Consider the following 16,930-nt stretch of genomic DNA (forward strand, 5'->3'; position numbering starts at 1 on the left):
ACCAGCCATTTCAGAACGTGCTGATTGTGTTACTGTCCTTTTTCATTCATACTGTGCTATCTATACTAGTATAGTTAGATCATACACTATTTTAGAACAATCCTCACTTTTAAGAGTTGGCAGGTAAGAATCATTCAGAAAACCAACATATCTGTGGAGAGAAATGGTGGGATAGTGGCTGAGAGGAGGTAGGTGCCTGTTCGAAGTACATTTTCGGTGCAAGAAAATGTTAACTTCTGAAATGGTTTTACCATGATGCAAAATCTGGTAAAGGTGCATCAATATTGAATCATGTTGAAAGTGACCACACTAATAGAAGAGGTATGCAAGAATATGAAAATAAAGACATCTTTGGAAATAGCACAACTTCAAGAACAGGCATACTTTTCATCCAGCAATTAACACAGTTTATGTAATGAGAGTGGAATGGAATTGGTAGGTACCAATGGATTCATGAAAGAGACATAAAGCACCAAATCAGTAGAGATGTATTGTATAATTATGACTTGAAACAGTATGGTATGGATAAACATGGAAGGCCTAGAGTATGTCAAATGTGGTCCATCAAGGCAGAAAATCCAGTGGAAATGCCTTGCATAAAATATTGTTTTTGTAATTGTAATATACCTGTTATGTCATTTATGAGAGTAAATATTTTATATTGTTTAATTTTTATTAAACAGAAGGAGATGTTGAATATGTTGATGAGGAAGGAAATCCAGTGCAGATTGATGAAGATGAAAATATAGAACTGGTAGAGGTTACTGAAACTTATACAGAAGAAACGTTTGGGTAAGTATTAAATGTAGAATATGTATTACATTTAAGTAGCAGTTGAAAAGGCAAAGAAATTCATAAAAAAAATCTTTAAAATATACAATTAATACAAAATAATTTCAAACCTTAAGTATATTAAGTGTAATCTTCTGATTAACAATATCAAAATAATTTGCTTGTTAATCATTTTAGGATTATAAAAACATTTATTTTAAGCTGGTAATTCTAAACAGTGAAATAACTTGTTGTTTTTTTTTTTCTTTTTGTTTCTTCGAATTATTTCATTCAGTATTTTTTGTACTGCATTAAAACAAATCTACAACAGGTGCATATAAGAGTTAAAGGATCACGTAAGAGTGGATATTTGGATGTTTTCAACTCACTTTAGATTTCAGATTTATTACATATGTATAGAAATTCTGTTGATCTGTTTAAGCATTTACTATTATAATAAAACTTAAAACGAGTCTTTGTTTCAAATATATATCAAAATTTTACTTAAATTCCCATAAATTAACTACTTTTGAAGGTAACTCATACTAATAAAAACTAAGCTGTATTAGCTGAAGATGATTATTACCATGACAAATTTTCTGTTTGTCTTCTAATTTTACCATTTTTTCATCATAAAGTGTAAAAGATAATGCATCAACATTATCAATTCCTTATCAATCTTAAATATCTCAGTCATATCCACTGTAACTCTTCTCACATATGTATAGCTATTTTCATTCAGTCCTGCTTTCTGTATACAATAAATTTGTTTTGCATACCATAAGTCTTGTACTCTCACGTACTCCACGTTCATTGTGGTTGAACTGTGTCGTCATGCAAAACCCTCCACCATTAAAAGTGTAACACACACCCTCCTAATGTACGTGACTCCCACTATTAAATTCTACCAAACTATCACTTCTTATTTGGCAGTGCTCTTGTACAGATGTTTACTGATTGTGCTGTCTTCAAGCAATTTTTCAAAACATACCTTCTCTCACACTACAGCTATTATTAAACTGCCAGGTTTTCTTCGCTTGCCAATCTAAGCATTGATTTGATTTTTTCTTGCATGTTCCAGTCTTTTATACCCTTTTTTAATTGCCCTTGGTGATATTTGTCTTGTGACACTGTCCACCTACATCAATGTGCCCTCTATTCTGGTACTATTCCCATTAAAATAATGTTTGTTTTTCTTGATAAAACATGACTAATGGGTTTCTCAGTGCTTTTATCAGTTGGAAATACTTTGGGAATTCTCAGTATAACCTATATGAGGGTGATCCTTGGTACTCTGGAGAGAAGTTAGATTTGCTCCTCCTCTTATTCTGTTGGCTTTTTAGTCCTTTTGTGGAACAGTGGTAAGTTTACAGACTAATAGTGCTGAATTTTGGGGTCTGAATCCCTGTAGTGAGCACAGTAGTTAACCAAATGTTTCTTTGACAAAACAAACTTGCCTGATAGAATGTTGTTCCAAGTAATGGTAATAAGAGTCTGTAACAGAACTAAAAAAGGAGGCCACTTTGGAATAATCTGCCTATGAAAGAACAAAATAGATAATTCATCAAGAATGTAATAATTTGGGTCTTTCAACAATTGCTTTTGAGCTAGCATCTTACTTGATAGCTGAAAGGTCTGGAAGCAAATGTTTAGTTTTTTCTCTATCCATGGATATTGTGCTTCATGCAGGGAGGTTTACTGTTCAGTTATGTGAAGGGTCAACTACGCCTTATCTTCCACAGTTGTTGGAACTACATGATTTAGCCTACCACCACCAGGTGGAAGCATTTTCCAACTAACAAATAATTCATCTACTTTTTGAAATCAGGGGTTCCAATGCAGAGTTTGAAGTTAACATGAATAGATTAACATCCCCTAGTGGCAGAGCAATAAGTTTATGTACTTACAATTCCAAAATCCAACATGTTTTCTTAATACTAAACTTTGTTGGAAAACTGTAAAGATCACCAGCATCATTAATGATGAGCTGGGACTATTGTCAGCATGCACATTTGTTTGATTGTTAGTTTCTTCATTCATCCCTTATACTGTTGGCATCTTGACTTTGATTGGCTTCTACAGGTCATAGTTCCATACTTATTCATGGATCCTGATTTCTGACATTCATTCATTGGCACCTAGAATAGATTTTGTCCATATCCAAGAGTTCTGCTTTCTGGTAGAAATGTCACTAGTGATTACTGTATGCCTTTGGGATCTTTGAGGGCCTGTTTTTGAGTATTTTTGGATGTGTAGTAATCTTAACCTCAGATCCTTGGGTACTACAGTTCTTTGAGTTAAGAGAAGTCATTCATTTCACTTTTTCACCACTAATATCCAAAGTTTATGCATCGACGATGAGGATTTTATGCACGGTATTTTAGTTCTCCATGCTCTTCAAAAGATAATGCCTCATGGTTTGGGATTATTAAAGAGAAAATCATTAGGCTTCACTCGAACAATTCCATAGTGGTATCTTGCATTTCCCTTCAAGGAGGCACTTAGTTCAGGGCTTCTTGTTTTCAAACCTTGGATTTCCTTTCTTAGGACCATTACTATCGTGTCATCCTACTATCTTGCCATACTCCATTTGTGATGGTAGGAGTAGCAGATCAGTTGTCTTGACCTAAACAAATTCTCCCAGGAGAGTAGATGCTGCCTTGCAAGGTTCTGCTTTGAAACTGATGATTGGTGGGTTGGCCACTCATTAAAATGCTCAATTATTTACAACTTTGTCTCCAGTACCTCATTTTCAGGCTTTGGCAATGGATGCATTCCATCAGGACAGGATGGGATTATAACTCTAGGCCTTCCTTCCAATTCACATGTTACCAAAGGTACTAACTATGGTTTGTTCCAACCCAAACATCTTGGTGTTTACTCCTGTTGTGCCTTCAGAAGCACCCACCTATTCCACTTGTTCTTTGGCCATCTTTGTGGAGGCAGTCATGATTTGACATAATACACACAACTATCCCAAAGCTCAAGTTTCAGTCTTGGAGGTTATGCAGCCCTTTGCATAGCATTGGAGTTTAATTTCTAAGGTACCTATGTATCTGTCTTAGTCTTTGTTTAGTCCTGTGATGGTTATTTATCAATGGAAAGGGCACATGTATCAGCAGTGGTGTATTGAGAGGAAGTTCAACCCACTTTTATCAGAAGCATCAACCATAATTTCATTTTTTACCTGACTCTTTGGGAAAGGCTTTGTATCTTGCACATTTGCCTTGTATAAGGCAGCATTACTGACTGTTCAATAGAAAAAAATTCTTTGAGTCTCCACTACCCTCCAGATTCAAGTTGTTTTGCCTCCTTTGTCCTAAACAGCCATTTCAGTTACTTAACTGGTTATTGAAGTTTATTATATGCTTTTTCTCAAAACCTGTTTGTGACCTTGGTCACATTTGCCATGTATCATCTTCACCTGAAGGTTTATTTTTTTGTTGCTGCTGACCTACAGACTTTGCTGGTTAGTTGGAGTGGTTTGCACTGATTGTTCACAGGATGATTTATTATTCTGTCTGCATCCTCAGACTTGTTCTTCTTACCTAAGACACTGTCAACCTGGGAAGAGGATGATTCCTTTTCACCAATTTATCTGATTTTTATTTGTTACTTCTATGACTGCTTAGGTTACAATCAGTGTTGTGCCTGTTGAGGGTTTTGAAGGCTTTGTTGTTTATACTAATGCCTTTTTAATTTTTCCAGGATTTATCCATGGCTACATTAATGAGGTGGGTGTGAAATTGATCCATGTAGTTTATTCTGTACTCCCTTTGAAGGCAAGAAATATTCTGCAGTTGATGCATAATAATGAAATTTGTTGCATTTCTGTCCTTCGGGGTCATGTTGAATTGCATGCTCTAGGACATTGTGCAGGCTGGTATGTGGACCTTCACATTATTTGTATAATATGGAAATATCATCATCTGAGGACCTTTGATTACTTTTGTAGATGTTTTAACTACTACTGCAAGATTATACAGAGGTGAATATTTTCATTGCTGAGATTTGAGGTCTCTTGCCTTGTTCTCACAGGATCCTACTCAGGGGTGAGTGTTGTCCGAGCAGGTGTGCATTTGTTAAACAAATTATGCAATGGCAATCACTAATTAAGTATACTTTATTTAGATTGCAACAGGCACTGTAGAAATGAGGTGTTACATGAGATCACCTAGAAGCTAAACAGGTGGTATTACTGTACTATACTGGACTGCCACTTATGGACTATCAGTAGTAAAGCATGAGGGGATCCTATCCATCTCTGCTGATAATTGAATAAATCAGAGTATATTTAAAAAAACAAAAATCAAGAACTTTGCTCACCTATTGCACTATTTCCAAAGCATTGTTACTTAGGGCTCCCCAGTGGGAATTACCCTCCCATATTATACTAGTGGAGTTGGAGAGTCCTTACTGTACCTGGTTTTAAGTCATTTGGGTGGTGGACCTAGGCTTTTCCTCCAGGATATTTGAGTGAGATTCCTCTACTCTTAGAGAAGAGGGTGAAATTGAAGACCCTTCTGCCTGGGTCCCTGAATGCTTTCTCCCAGATGTAAGTAGGACAAACACCAGCCTGTTTGTAATACTGGTTCAGATTTGATACTTGGCATTTTTTTTTTATCAATATTAGTTCAATACATTATTTATGGAAGAGCATTCATTGTCTGTCTTCTCATCACTCTGAATGCACAGTGGTCCCATCTTAGGTTCTTTGTTAAGCATAGTTTGTTCCATGTGTTCTCTATAATTCTGTGGGCAAATGGAATTTGCCTTGCCTACAGGGTTGGGGAGTGAAGATGAGTATTTGTAATTCCAGGCCAAATGATTTCTGTTTCTTCTGGTTGGGTAAGGCATACAAGGTCCCATCATTTGAGCCCAGGATGTTGTGTAATGGATTTTTTCAAGTTTGAAGGGTAAGTTTGTACATTTTAATGTTATCATGATTCCAGTGGCTTGGAATGTGTGGGTCTATGGCTACAGTTTGGTATTCACTTATAAATGTGTGTACATATTGCAGTCCAATTTCTCTTATTACCATTGTGGGATATAGGGACCTGAACAGTGGAACCTCAGCTATCTTCTTAAGGCCTGGCCAGTAGTGATGATACATCATGAAAAGTTTGATCTACAGTACATGAATTAAGGTTCTGGTGAAGAGAATACTTGTTCTGGATGTAGTGTGATTCCTCACTAGGGTGCCTGTCTTCTATTGATATGCCCAAGATCTATGGAGATGCTTTTCTTATGGATAATGCCCTCCCTGGCTACTTCACCTTCTCATTGTGGGATTCTAGCTGTATTGTGAGAGGAGGTATGTTTTGGAAGTTAAGTCAAAAATATATTTCCAGTAATACTTGCATCCTTTTACACTCTCCTGCACTTTTTCCCCACTAAGAGCTGGTGTTTGAGACTGTGGATTGAGTCAGTCTCAAAAATGTGAGAGCATTATTCAAATGAAGTGCTTATATGTTGTACTAGGATAGTGTGTGTATTGACATGTAAATACAAATGGATAGTGTCACAAGACAAATATTGCCAAATGCAGTTATATGGGGTATAAAAGACTGGAGCAGTAAGTTAGAAAAAATCAGACCAAAGCTTAGATGGGCAAAGGAAAAAACCCTGGCAGTTGAGTTGTGTGAGAAGAGGTGAGTATTATTGGAAATACATTTTTGACTTAGGAACATATCAACTTTAACCATTACTCCCTGGGTATCCTTTATTATACATGAAAGTTTTTGTTTCTTACATTTAAAATTTTAGTAAGGTTCTTCTTATTTATAAGAATTGGTATAGCATAAAATCTTAGCTAATAATCCATGTTTTAATAGTATATGCATTTTAAGTTCCTAATTCTATGAGGAAATATTTTTAAAAATCCTGAATTTCACATAGTAAAATAAACATGACATTTTCTTTAGGCATCTTGACTTTTCTATTTTTTTCACCATCCCTTGAAAGAGTAAGAACGTAAATGTAAATTACTCATCATAGGATCATCAGTGCTCAGACAAATCATAATTTTTATACCATTCACACACATCCTGCCCTACCCATTTGTGATATTCTCTCTCTTAGGATATATTAATAATTTTCTCTTATGTTTAATTTATATTACCTCTAACCAATAGAAGGGCAAAGTTTTTATCTATCAAATGATGTATCGTGTAACGTCGCATTCTAAACAAATGCAGTGTCGTTTATAATACACATTTCATTCCTGTGGGAAAGTTAATTGACTAGTTTGGATGAATTTTTGAAGACTGTTTTGCATAACTGAAAAGCTAGAAAATTGTAAACTTTATCACACATTAACTGCTTTTTGCATATTGCTATTATATATTCTTTGATGCATTATTTAATTAAATAAGAACTATTTAGTGCATTACTATCATTAGTGTAAAAAAGTAGGGTTAGTAGTAATTGACATTCAATGGTAAGAGTAAGGAAATTAGATAAGAACTTTATTTCTTGCTTTTTATGTTTATTATTTAAAAGCAACTAAAATGTAAAAATAGGGATCTTTTTAGATCAGTGATTAGCTGAGGTAAAGTAAATAAAGATAATATTATAAAAAAAATTCATGAGGTACAAGGCATGCACGCGAGGAGCATGTGGGTAATGTAATGTGATAGTGTAATGTGAGCTGCACATGCATCAAGTGATTAACAACTTCTGTTGGCACAGATAGTTGTTGTGGGTAATGTAATATGATAGTGTAATGTGAACTGCACATGTATCAAGTGATTTACAACTTCTGTTAGCACAGATAGTTGTTAGACATAGTTCAAAGTGCAATCTGAAGGGTAATAAACTGATAAAATGTTGTTAAAAAAAGATCTATGCTGTTAAAAGCTTAAAGCTTAGGAAAAAAGGAATGTAGTTTCATGTTATTAATTCATTCTAGAAATATTTTTTGGGAGTTATGAGGTTAGTTAAATTGACTGGTTCCAATTTTGAAATAGGGTAGAGAAAGTAACAGATTAAATAAAGTTTTACTGAGAAAACATTTAAAATATATTTAGGAGGTATTAAGGATTACACAAAGGAAATTGAGGTTTTTTAAGATGATGGAAAGATATTTTTTATCTTAACATGAAAATTACTTTGCATACTAACTATTCAAAACAAATAATATATTAATAAACAAATCATTATTTTAGTTTATTAACACTCCTACGAAAAGACGTTTCTAGTCCAGATTTCTCCAAGCTCGTTCCTCTGGCTGTGGTTTCGCTAGATAGTAGATAGGGACAGTGGGAATCTCGTTAATCCATTCATTAATGGATTTAAATGGCAATTTCATTTAAATACAAAATTATTAGCCTAATATTAATAACCTTTCAAGTTGCTCTGGGGCCTATTAGGCCCCACTTTTCGTAGGAGTGTTAAAAATACTTCAGTAAAATTTTTTTTGTACATAAAAGACTTGTAATATTAACTCTTTTGTGAGTCAGTATGATATAGTATTTGTACTATAACTTTTGATGCAGTTTATATACCTTCACATAATTTGGTAGATTTTGAGTAAAGATTGCAAGTCTTTTGTACACAAAAATCAGAATGAAGTATTTTTGCTAAAGGTTATATTTGTGAAAATATTGAGTCTCTTTTGTTACTAGTCTGATTGCAAAATGATTTTCATGTTATGATTACAAAACTATTCTTCATCCCAATTCTAATTCCTTTGGAGCTTGAACCTTGGACCTCATTTTTTGGGCCTACACACTTGGAATGTGTCTTCTTTCTTTCATGTAATGTTCCCGGGTGCTTTCAATTTTGTTGCAGATGAATTTACCAGATTAGAGTGGTTTCTGAATCATTAGGTTTTTCAGCAATTTTTCTCCCAGTGGGGTAATTTTCAGTTGGAAGAATTTGCCACTTTCCTCAATACCAAATTAGCCCTTTTTTTTTTTTTTAATCTGTGGTTTCTCATCCACATGTGCTAGCTCTCAATGTGCTCAGCCAGGATTGGACCAACTAGTACTTTATGTCTACACTCTCATGTGATTTTTTTTTTTTTTCCCTATGTGATGTAGATTATTCACGACAGATCTTTCTGAATGCTCCTTACTGCCAAAAACAACCATGGTTTCCTTGTATACTTTGGCTCTAAACTGCCTCTTCCATGCCTATTCTTCTCACTCCTTTCCTTCTATATCAACTTTGATCACTGGTGATTCATCATGCTTTTCCTACCCTCTGTCTTCATTCCTGGCATTTTTCAGTTCTTTAGTGAGGAGATCTGGATTATCTTAAGTCAATTCTTTTTTAATACATTCCATTCACTTTTCCTCGGTGGAAGTCTATATAAATGGACCATTGTCTGCTCTTGGTCTTTATATCACGGCTTTCCCCTTCTCAACCCCCTGTTCCTTTTATTAAAGATTTCTTCACTTGGCTGTTTGATCATAGCACTTCAGACTTGTCTATCCATGGTTTTTTTCTGGTACTGTTTAGTGTTTACCTCCCCTCCTCTTATCTTTTTGTTGTGTTTCTGCTGGATTTGTAGACCTTCTTGCAAGGCAGTCCCTGCAGATTTGGATGCCGTTGTGATTCTTCACTGCCTTTACCTTCATTTGAACCTTTGTCCTCCTATTCTTTGTTTCATTTGTCCCTTACCCCTTATCTCCTTTCTGTGTTAACTTGTGAACATCATCAGTTTGATATATTTGCCACCAGTGTTTAATGCATTCTGTGCCATTTCACTCATGGTTTCCTTTTTTTTTTCAGAAAGACTGTTCCTCCTCAAAAATTTGATGGCTCATAAGAAAACTTCTTCCATCTTGCTAATTTCACTACCTACTGCCTTCCACCTTTATTCCTGGTCTGATCCACTTATATTGCTATATTGCTTGTACAGCTTCATTCTATGGTGTATATCCCTTGGCAACATTCCTCTGTTTGTGACCATTCACCTTCAACCCTTACCATATGGATTTGGCTTTTGATTTGTTTGGTTCACTCATTGCTTTCTCTTTCTTCCTGAACTTTTTATAAGTGTTGTTGCATCAGATGAGACACCTTATCATTTCCTTGGTTTTTTACCTCTATCATCTGTTGGAGGAAATTATTTAATTAGGCATGTGGACTACACCTCATATATTCATCTCCCACTATTTAAGTTGCTGTTTATTTCTTGTTAAAGTATTGTCTTCCACCTGTCACCATCCTTCAAACTCTGGTGAGGCTGTAGCTAGATAATCTTTTTTGTATACATTTTAAATTTATTTCAGTGGCACATCTATTTTTTTGACAATGGATCCTGCTCTGTTGCAAGTGTTATCTGTTTTAATCTGTCTGAAATTTGCAATTTATCCATTGCCAATAACAAACTGTTTAGATGGGGTGTTCCTCAAGATATCATGTAGGTTTTTCTCTCACCATATATTTATTTTATTGATATATCATAATTCAGACCTTACTAACCCATTGATGAACATGTGTAAAGCAGAAGGGGATAGCTGACCATCCTTGCTGTCCTTTTGGTTGAATAAATTTGGGGCACCCTTTGCACTGTCTCTGGTGTTGGCATTCCTTCAGATTCTCCACCAGATTTTATCCACACTTGTCCTGCTGAAGTGTGGGAGTTCTTGCCACTTTCTAGTTCTGAGTCGCTAAGGTGGTGGACCATGGAGGTATCCTCCTGAATGTGATCACACACACACACACACACACACACACACAAATTCTGTACGGAAGGCTCCGAGGGTTGAAACTGCACTTGGCTTCTGTGTGGTTCTATCCAGAGAGTGAGGTTGCTTATAATTTCTAGATGCTGTCTGCTTCTATGTGGTGCAACCCGGAGGCTGCTATGGTGCTCCAAGCTTAATGTGGTCATATTCAGAGGTTGATGTTGCTTTGGAGTTGATCCATCACATTGCAGTTCACTTCTTCAAGTTGGATCCCTTATCCTATCATTACATAGATGTTAGTTCTTGGTGACTGGTTTTGGATTTAGAGCAGGACCAATAACACAAGTCCTCGCACATGTGATACTTGTGCTTTCTCTTCTTTACTCAGTTTGCTTTATGATCACCGGTTCTGTTTAGTGGATCCTGAAGGTTAATGTTGTTCCCATTTCCTGTGTGATAGGACCTCTCCAGGTGGCTTTGAGTTCTAAGCTTTGTGTGATCCTGTCTGAAAGATGATGTTGAATAAAGTAGTGGTTCTTCCTCTTGCACTTCACTGCAAGAGTTTTGCAGACTGAGGATGATATTGTGCAGTCTGATGCCAGTCTGACAAAGTTTGATGTAATCTGCCATTATTACCATCATTTGGATGTTGGGTTCCCAAATATATGATTAGTTTTGGATTTGCATAGATGTGTTCATTTCATCTATTGGATTGCACGTTCTATTGAACTTGAGGTGAAGACAGTGTGTACAACTTTCCTACTGCAGATTGGAGGTTATATTCCTAATACTGTTTGGTTTTGTACTGGAGTTGACTTACTGAGTACGAAACATTACATCTCAGCCGTTCTACATCTTGGAACACATCCATTTTAGCTTTCCTCCACATTACTGTTTGTAGATGTTTCTCGTATTCTCTTTCTCCAATAGGATTGAGATTATGGCATACTGTGGTTCGAAATCTAATTCAATCATTTTTTAATTTTTTGATTGTGCTCCTTACTTTTTCTCCCTGTGTATGTGACACTTCTTTCCATTCCTGGTACAAAAGTGGTGCAGTTTTCCACATATGATATTGTACTACAAGGACCACAATTCTAGGTACTCTTCAGAAACTTTTGGAAGATGTTTATTTCTATCCCTCACACTACTCACCTCACACATTCAATGTTTATATTGAGTGGAGGAAATTTACTGTGTCAGAAGTTAAAATTTTCCAATATTGAAAATGTTTTTCCTGTAGGTATTTATTTCTTATCACACTTCTCAACTTTCCTCACTGTTGAAAAACCAGTGCTTCTTTTCTTCCTAAACTCAAAGTGATAGTTCAGTAGAACTGAATGGAGGGAGTCAGTTGCATCAAAAGGAGGGTGTATTACACTTCTGTTGGTTGAGGATTTTTGCATGAGAGATATGCAGTTAAACCACAATGATCATGTATTATGTGGGAGTGCAAGGCTTGTGAATGAAATGTTTTGCATATAGAAAGCAACACTGAATGAGAATAGCTATATATGTTAGAGGAGGTAAGCACCTATTAGAAATATATTTTTAGTATTGGAAAAATATAACTTTCAAGAGAAGATAATTTCAAAGAACGTAACCTCTACTTGTATGATTATCTTTCCATGCCAGGTATTATTCTAGAAGTTCTTTTCTGAATCCTGTTCAGAAATGAATATGGTTCTCCAAATGTAGCCCAACCGATGATTTGTACAATGACGTTATAATCTCTTTAGACTTGTATTCAGTATTCCTATAGATACAACCTAATAACCTGTTTGTCATCCCACTAACAAATACATATTGCTTGGATATATTAATTGTACTGGCACAGGATTTGTCATTTTGATTAGCCTTCCAACCAACAAGTGATTGAAAGTAACCTCACTATTATTTTTTAGTGTAGTTAGTGTATCTTCACAAAATTTGACAAGCTTTAAATAAATGTTACAAGTAAACTTCTGACTCACCAGTTTGAATACAAGGTGATTTTCATGTTAAAATGACAGAATGACTTTTTCACCTTGAAGTTGTCTGATTTCATCTTTATAACTTTTGAAATTTTCTAAATTAAAACATTTTTGCTCATCACAACTAATATTTTCTGTTATTTTCTCAACTATAACACTATATGGACAGTTAATTTGGTCAACCTTGTAATCACCTGAAAAATATACAAAATTAATTTAAATTACTTTTTCCCTCTATAGAATGACTGCATATTTAAAAAAAAAAGTTATTTGTCCTAAACAGCTTAAGGCTTGTCACAATTTAAATCTGTTTATATTTAATTTTATTTCTTTTTGAACTATGTTTGATTAATGACCTTGCATTATAACCAGAAGTGTAGCACAGGATGTATGGACCCTCTCTCTCTGTATTATGTCATCTGGTCTCCTTCATATCTGATTTATTACAGCATTAGTGTTGGCTTTCACACTGTGAGGTCTGCTGTGGCAGTTGCTATGCACCTTATTATAACCTATAAATCACACAGCAAATGCATAGCTCTAACTAATGGTATTGAACAATGTAAAACACAAGCTAGTTGCATACATGCCTTATGGAAAAATTAGCCACTGTACCCTTTGCATGCAAAATCTTAAACTCATTTTTAAATCCTGCTGCCATTTCTCACAGTTTACCTTTTGTCTTATCCCTTGCCTCTGTCATATTTAGTATAACCTCCAATTTTCCTCAAACCGACAAACGCTACATATGAATTGCATATCTTTGCTACCAACGTCCTTAAATGTGATGTTTAATAGCTTTATATTATCCTATAACATAATACTGATAGGGACAAAACTGAAATAGAAGCTCTTGTAACCCGAGCTCTTTCAAAAGGTGGATCTTTCTTCTTTAGAGGCAATCTGGGAATAAAATGTCTGATGATCTGATATCAAGCTTAATGTCAGAACTTTACGTGTTGCTGTACATGTTGTAATAAAACCTAGAAGTGTGTGTCCATTTTCAGAGTTTAAATATTTGTCTCTTCTCAGCTCTCTCTGTCTGCTGTCACCATATCAGTCTATTAAATTGAATTTGTGATTGATACCTTCACTACAGCAGCCATTGAAGGAAGATCATAAATAAAGAAGTAATTAAAATCCTGTTGGTACGAGCAGTTGCAGAAGCTTAGCCGTTATCAGGCTTATTGACTAGTTTAAATTAAAAACATAGTCTTTAATTTAACTCAACACATCAGCAAGTCATTGTGAAATTTTTACATATATATTTTCTTTTTATCAATGTAATGAAAAAATAGATGAAAATGATGAGAAGTGTAAATAGAGTGACAGAATTAATAAATGTTAGAAATTATTTCATGGCATGTGATTAATGTAAATGTATAAAATCATAAGTACACTTTTCTGAAATATAAATAAATAAATAAATGCTTTTATTCAGTGGTTATTCTATTCACAGGAAGAATAGTCATGTTTAATATTAATGGTTTTGTAACCTAGTATCTACATTTCAGATACAGTTAGTGCAGACAGTTATCTATATAGTATGTATGTTCAAGTAAAACTTGATATATTTTTCAAATTTATTATTCTCATAAAAATGTTTTTCACAAGTATGGCAGGAATATGTTGTGTGTATTATTTATTTCCAAATTGGTTAAACATTGGCAGATGATTTCTTTGAATTCAGAGCAAACATTTCAAAACTTACTAGATTTAATTATGTTAAGAATGTCAGAAGTGTCCTGAATACTAATTACTTAACTGTTTAGAATATTTTAATGTTTTTATTATAAGTAAACAAAGATATGCAAACCCAGTATGAAAGCTGTCTGCATATAGTAATGATTTTCTTCCAATGACAGTATTTGTTTTATAAGATCTTAGTCATATATTCTATAGTAAACAAGTAAAGTATATGTCCTTACATTACACCCTAATCATCTGCATGCATTATTGTAAGTAAAAATAGAAAATAGCTACAAAAATTATCAACTTTTCTTTAGTGTTCGCTACTGTATGTGTTCATTAAAAAAATATTAAAGCAAGGTCCAAAACACTTGTTAAAGTTTGTTTTTCATTATAGTGAGGAGGACATATTAGAGGTGGAAGTAGATGCTGAGCTTGACCCAATCAGTGATTCTGTCATACTTTCCTCAGAGGTTTGTGAGAATTAAACTCTTATTTTACTGTTTGTGAAAACCCAAACTAGGAACTATATAAGCCTTAAGTAGTGCATACATTTCCATATTAATTTTGTGAGGAGTTATGGTTATGTAAATATATACAATGAGAGAACATGGTAAACATTTACTAAATCAGATTTGTTGAGGGTACCCAGTCTGAGTTGACCATAAAGAGAAATTTTTGTAAGGTTTGCTTTCAATCATATTTGATTAAAGTATAGGTCATTTCATGATAGATTTAGTGTTTTGTTGCAGAAAAAAATGTTTTGAAAATTAAATATTAATTTGTGATTAGGTTTAAAAAATAATTTGTCTGTTGGTTTATACAACAACCATTCAACACTTTTGGCAGATGTTTACATGTTCATCAATCCAAGTCAATGAAAAATACAAATTTTTGGTAAGGATCTCTCTGTTTCGTTTAATTAAGAAGTAAATCACTAGAAAAATTGAAACTTAAAAAAAAATTATATCTGTAAATTTTGTTTTTTTAAATAACATATGTTAGATATTGATTGGAAAATAATAATAATAGAGCTTTATAATATGTATAACTATAAACCTACAAACTTAAATAGAATTACAGTATACTTAAAAAAATGATCCAAAACATGAAAACTCGAATTTGAAAAATCAATTTTTAAAGTAGTTTAAGGTTGTGAATTGTTTTTGTATTTAGGATTTATTGATTTGTCCATTATTAGAATCTTTAGTTTTATGAAAACTGATCAACTGTTTTGAAATTCGTGACGTATATTTTAAGACACAAAAATTAGAACTGTAAGTGAAAAATATTCCAATATTATGGTTTATAGTTTTTTGGATTTTTTTTCTTTTTTACTATATATTCAAAATAAATGCCAGTACAATCTAGGTTGGACAAAATTCTAATTTTAAACATTTAATTATGATTTTATTTTGTAGGTAGTTTGAAGGGAGAGATCAGACAGGAATTTTAAAAAGTTTGATATTATTTATCCTATTAAAAAGCACAAGCTATCAGACTGTAAGGGTTAAGCTTTTTCCTCTTAACAAAAGTTTGAAACTTTGTGTATTTACTTTATTGTCCAACATGTACAACTATTGTAGATCATTCAGCAATATTTTTCTTGTCAGTATATTTAAAAGTTACCTTTTTAATAGTAGTTGTCAGTAACTGAACCAATCAGTGTTTATATAAGAGGATAATATCTGTCTGTTTGCCAAACACCTCTCCCTCTCGGTGTGGATTCTTGTACATGGCAAGGGGACCTGCCAGGGAAGGCTCTGTTCTTTCAGTTTACCTTTTCTGGGATTTAAACATCCACCCATGTGTTTGCCATGCATGGTGACCTGTGAAGGGGAGGAAAGGATTCTGGTGGTTGAGGGATCGAACCCTAACACACCACTTTGGCCTTGAATTCCTGTTGACGGGTAGCTTTGTGGTGCTCCCCCCTTAGGGTCAGTCGGCTGGTCCACTTGGGTTAGGGTCAACCAAGTACCAGTGTTGGATGTTCTCAACAGGTGTTGTGGACATTGTATCTTATACTGGTGTTTGGGTATAGTTTCTCACAAAATCCTGACATTGCTGCAGTGTCCTTATTTGGCATTGTAGTGCATCCCCTCATAGGGCTCCATAGTGGGTCGGGTCAGTGAGCATTGAGATGTAGCTTCTTTGTTATGGATATCCCTCTCTCTAACTAAACAAATAAAATTGAAGGAATTGAAAAAAAAAAACAGATTATTGGAAAATTACCATGCATGGATGACTCTGTTATACAGTCAATATTACAGACAGATTCTACACATTCCTTATCTGAGAAATCCTTGGGGCAGATGCCTCCATTTTTCATTCAGAAGGGATTAGAGGGATTTAATAGCTTCATAAAGTCAGTAAAGAAGTTGCACTCTGGAGACATTTTGGTGGAAACATCTTCACTGCAGCATACCAAACCTCTCTTGAAATAAAAAGCCATTGGAGATATACCCATTGAAGTTACTTCCCATGTGACTTTAGATTCTTCCAAAAGAGTTATAGTTGAGATGAATTTAAAGAACATTCTTGAGTTGGAAATCTTCACTGGCTTCTCCAATCAAGGCATTACTACAGTATGCTGAATCTTCACTCATAAAGACGAAATTATGAACCCTACCAATGTTTTGATATTAACGTTTACATCACCTCATCTTCCTGCCACAGTCAAAGCAGGTTATCTGAACAGCAAGGTACATCCTTACATGCCTAACCCTCTTAGATGTTTCCAGTGTCGGCAGTTTGATCACTCAAAAATATCATGTTGTGGTTCTTTTGTATGTGTTTATTGTGGTGGTAAAAGCCACAATGCTTACAAGTGCAGCCTGGAACCACACTGTGTTAACTGTA

At 34.5% G+C, this 16,930-nt stretch overlaps 1 protein-coding gene across 4 annotated transcripts in view; it reads left to right on the forward strand.

Moving 5' to 3' along the window:
* LOC143246251 (uncharacterized) overlaps nucleotides 1-16,930 on the forward strand; it is a 109,634-nt gene that overhangs the window by 23,082 nt on the left and 69,622 nt on the right. For all 4 annotated transcript variants that reach the window (XM_076492656.1, XM_076492655.1, XM_076492657.1 and 1 more), the window contains exons 4-5: nucleotides 684-792; nucleotides 14,469-14,544. In XM_076492656.1, coding sequence (XP_076348771.1) covers nucleotides 684-792; nucleotides 14,469-14,544 — 185 coding nt within the window. The remainder of the gene's footprint in view (nucleotides 1-683; nucleotides 793-14,468; nucleotides 14,545-16,930) is intronic.

Source organism: Tachypleus tridentatus, chromosome 3, assembly GCF_004210375.1.
Source record: "Tachypleus tridentatus isolate NWPU-2018 chromosome 3, ASM421037v1, whole genome shotgun sequence".
Lineage (NCBI taxonomy): Eukaryota > Metazoa > Arthropoda > Merostomata > Xiphosura > Limulidae > Tachypleus > Tachypleus tridentatus.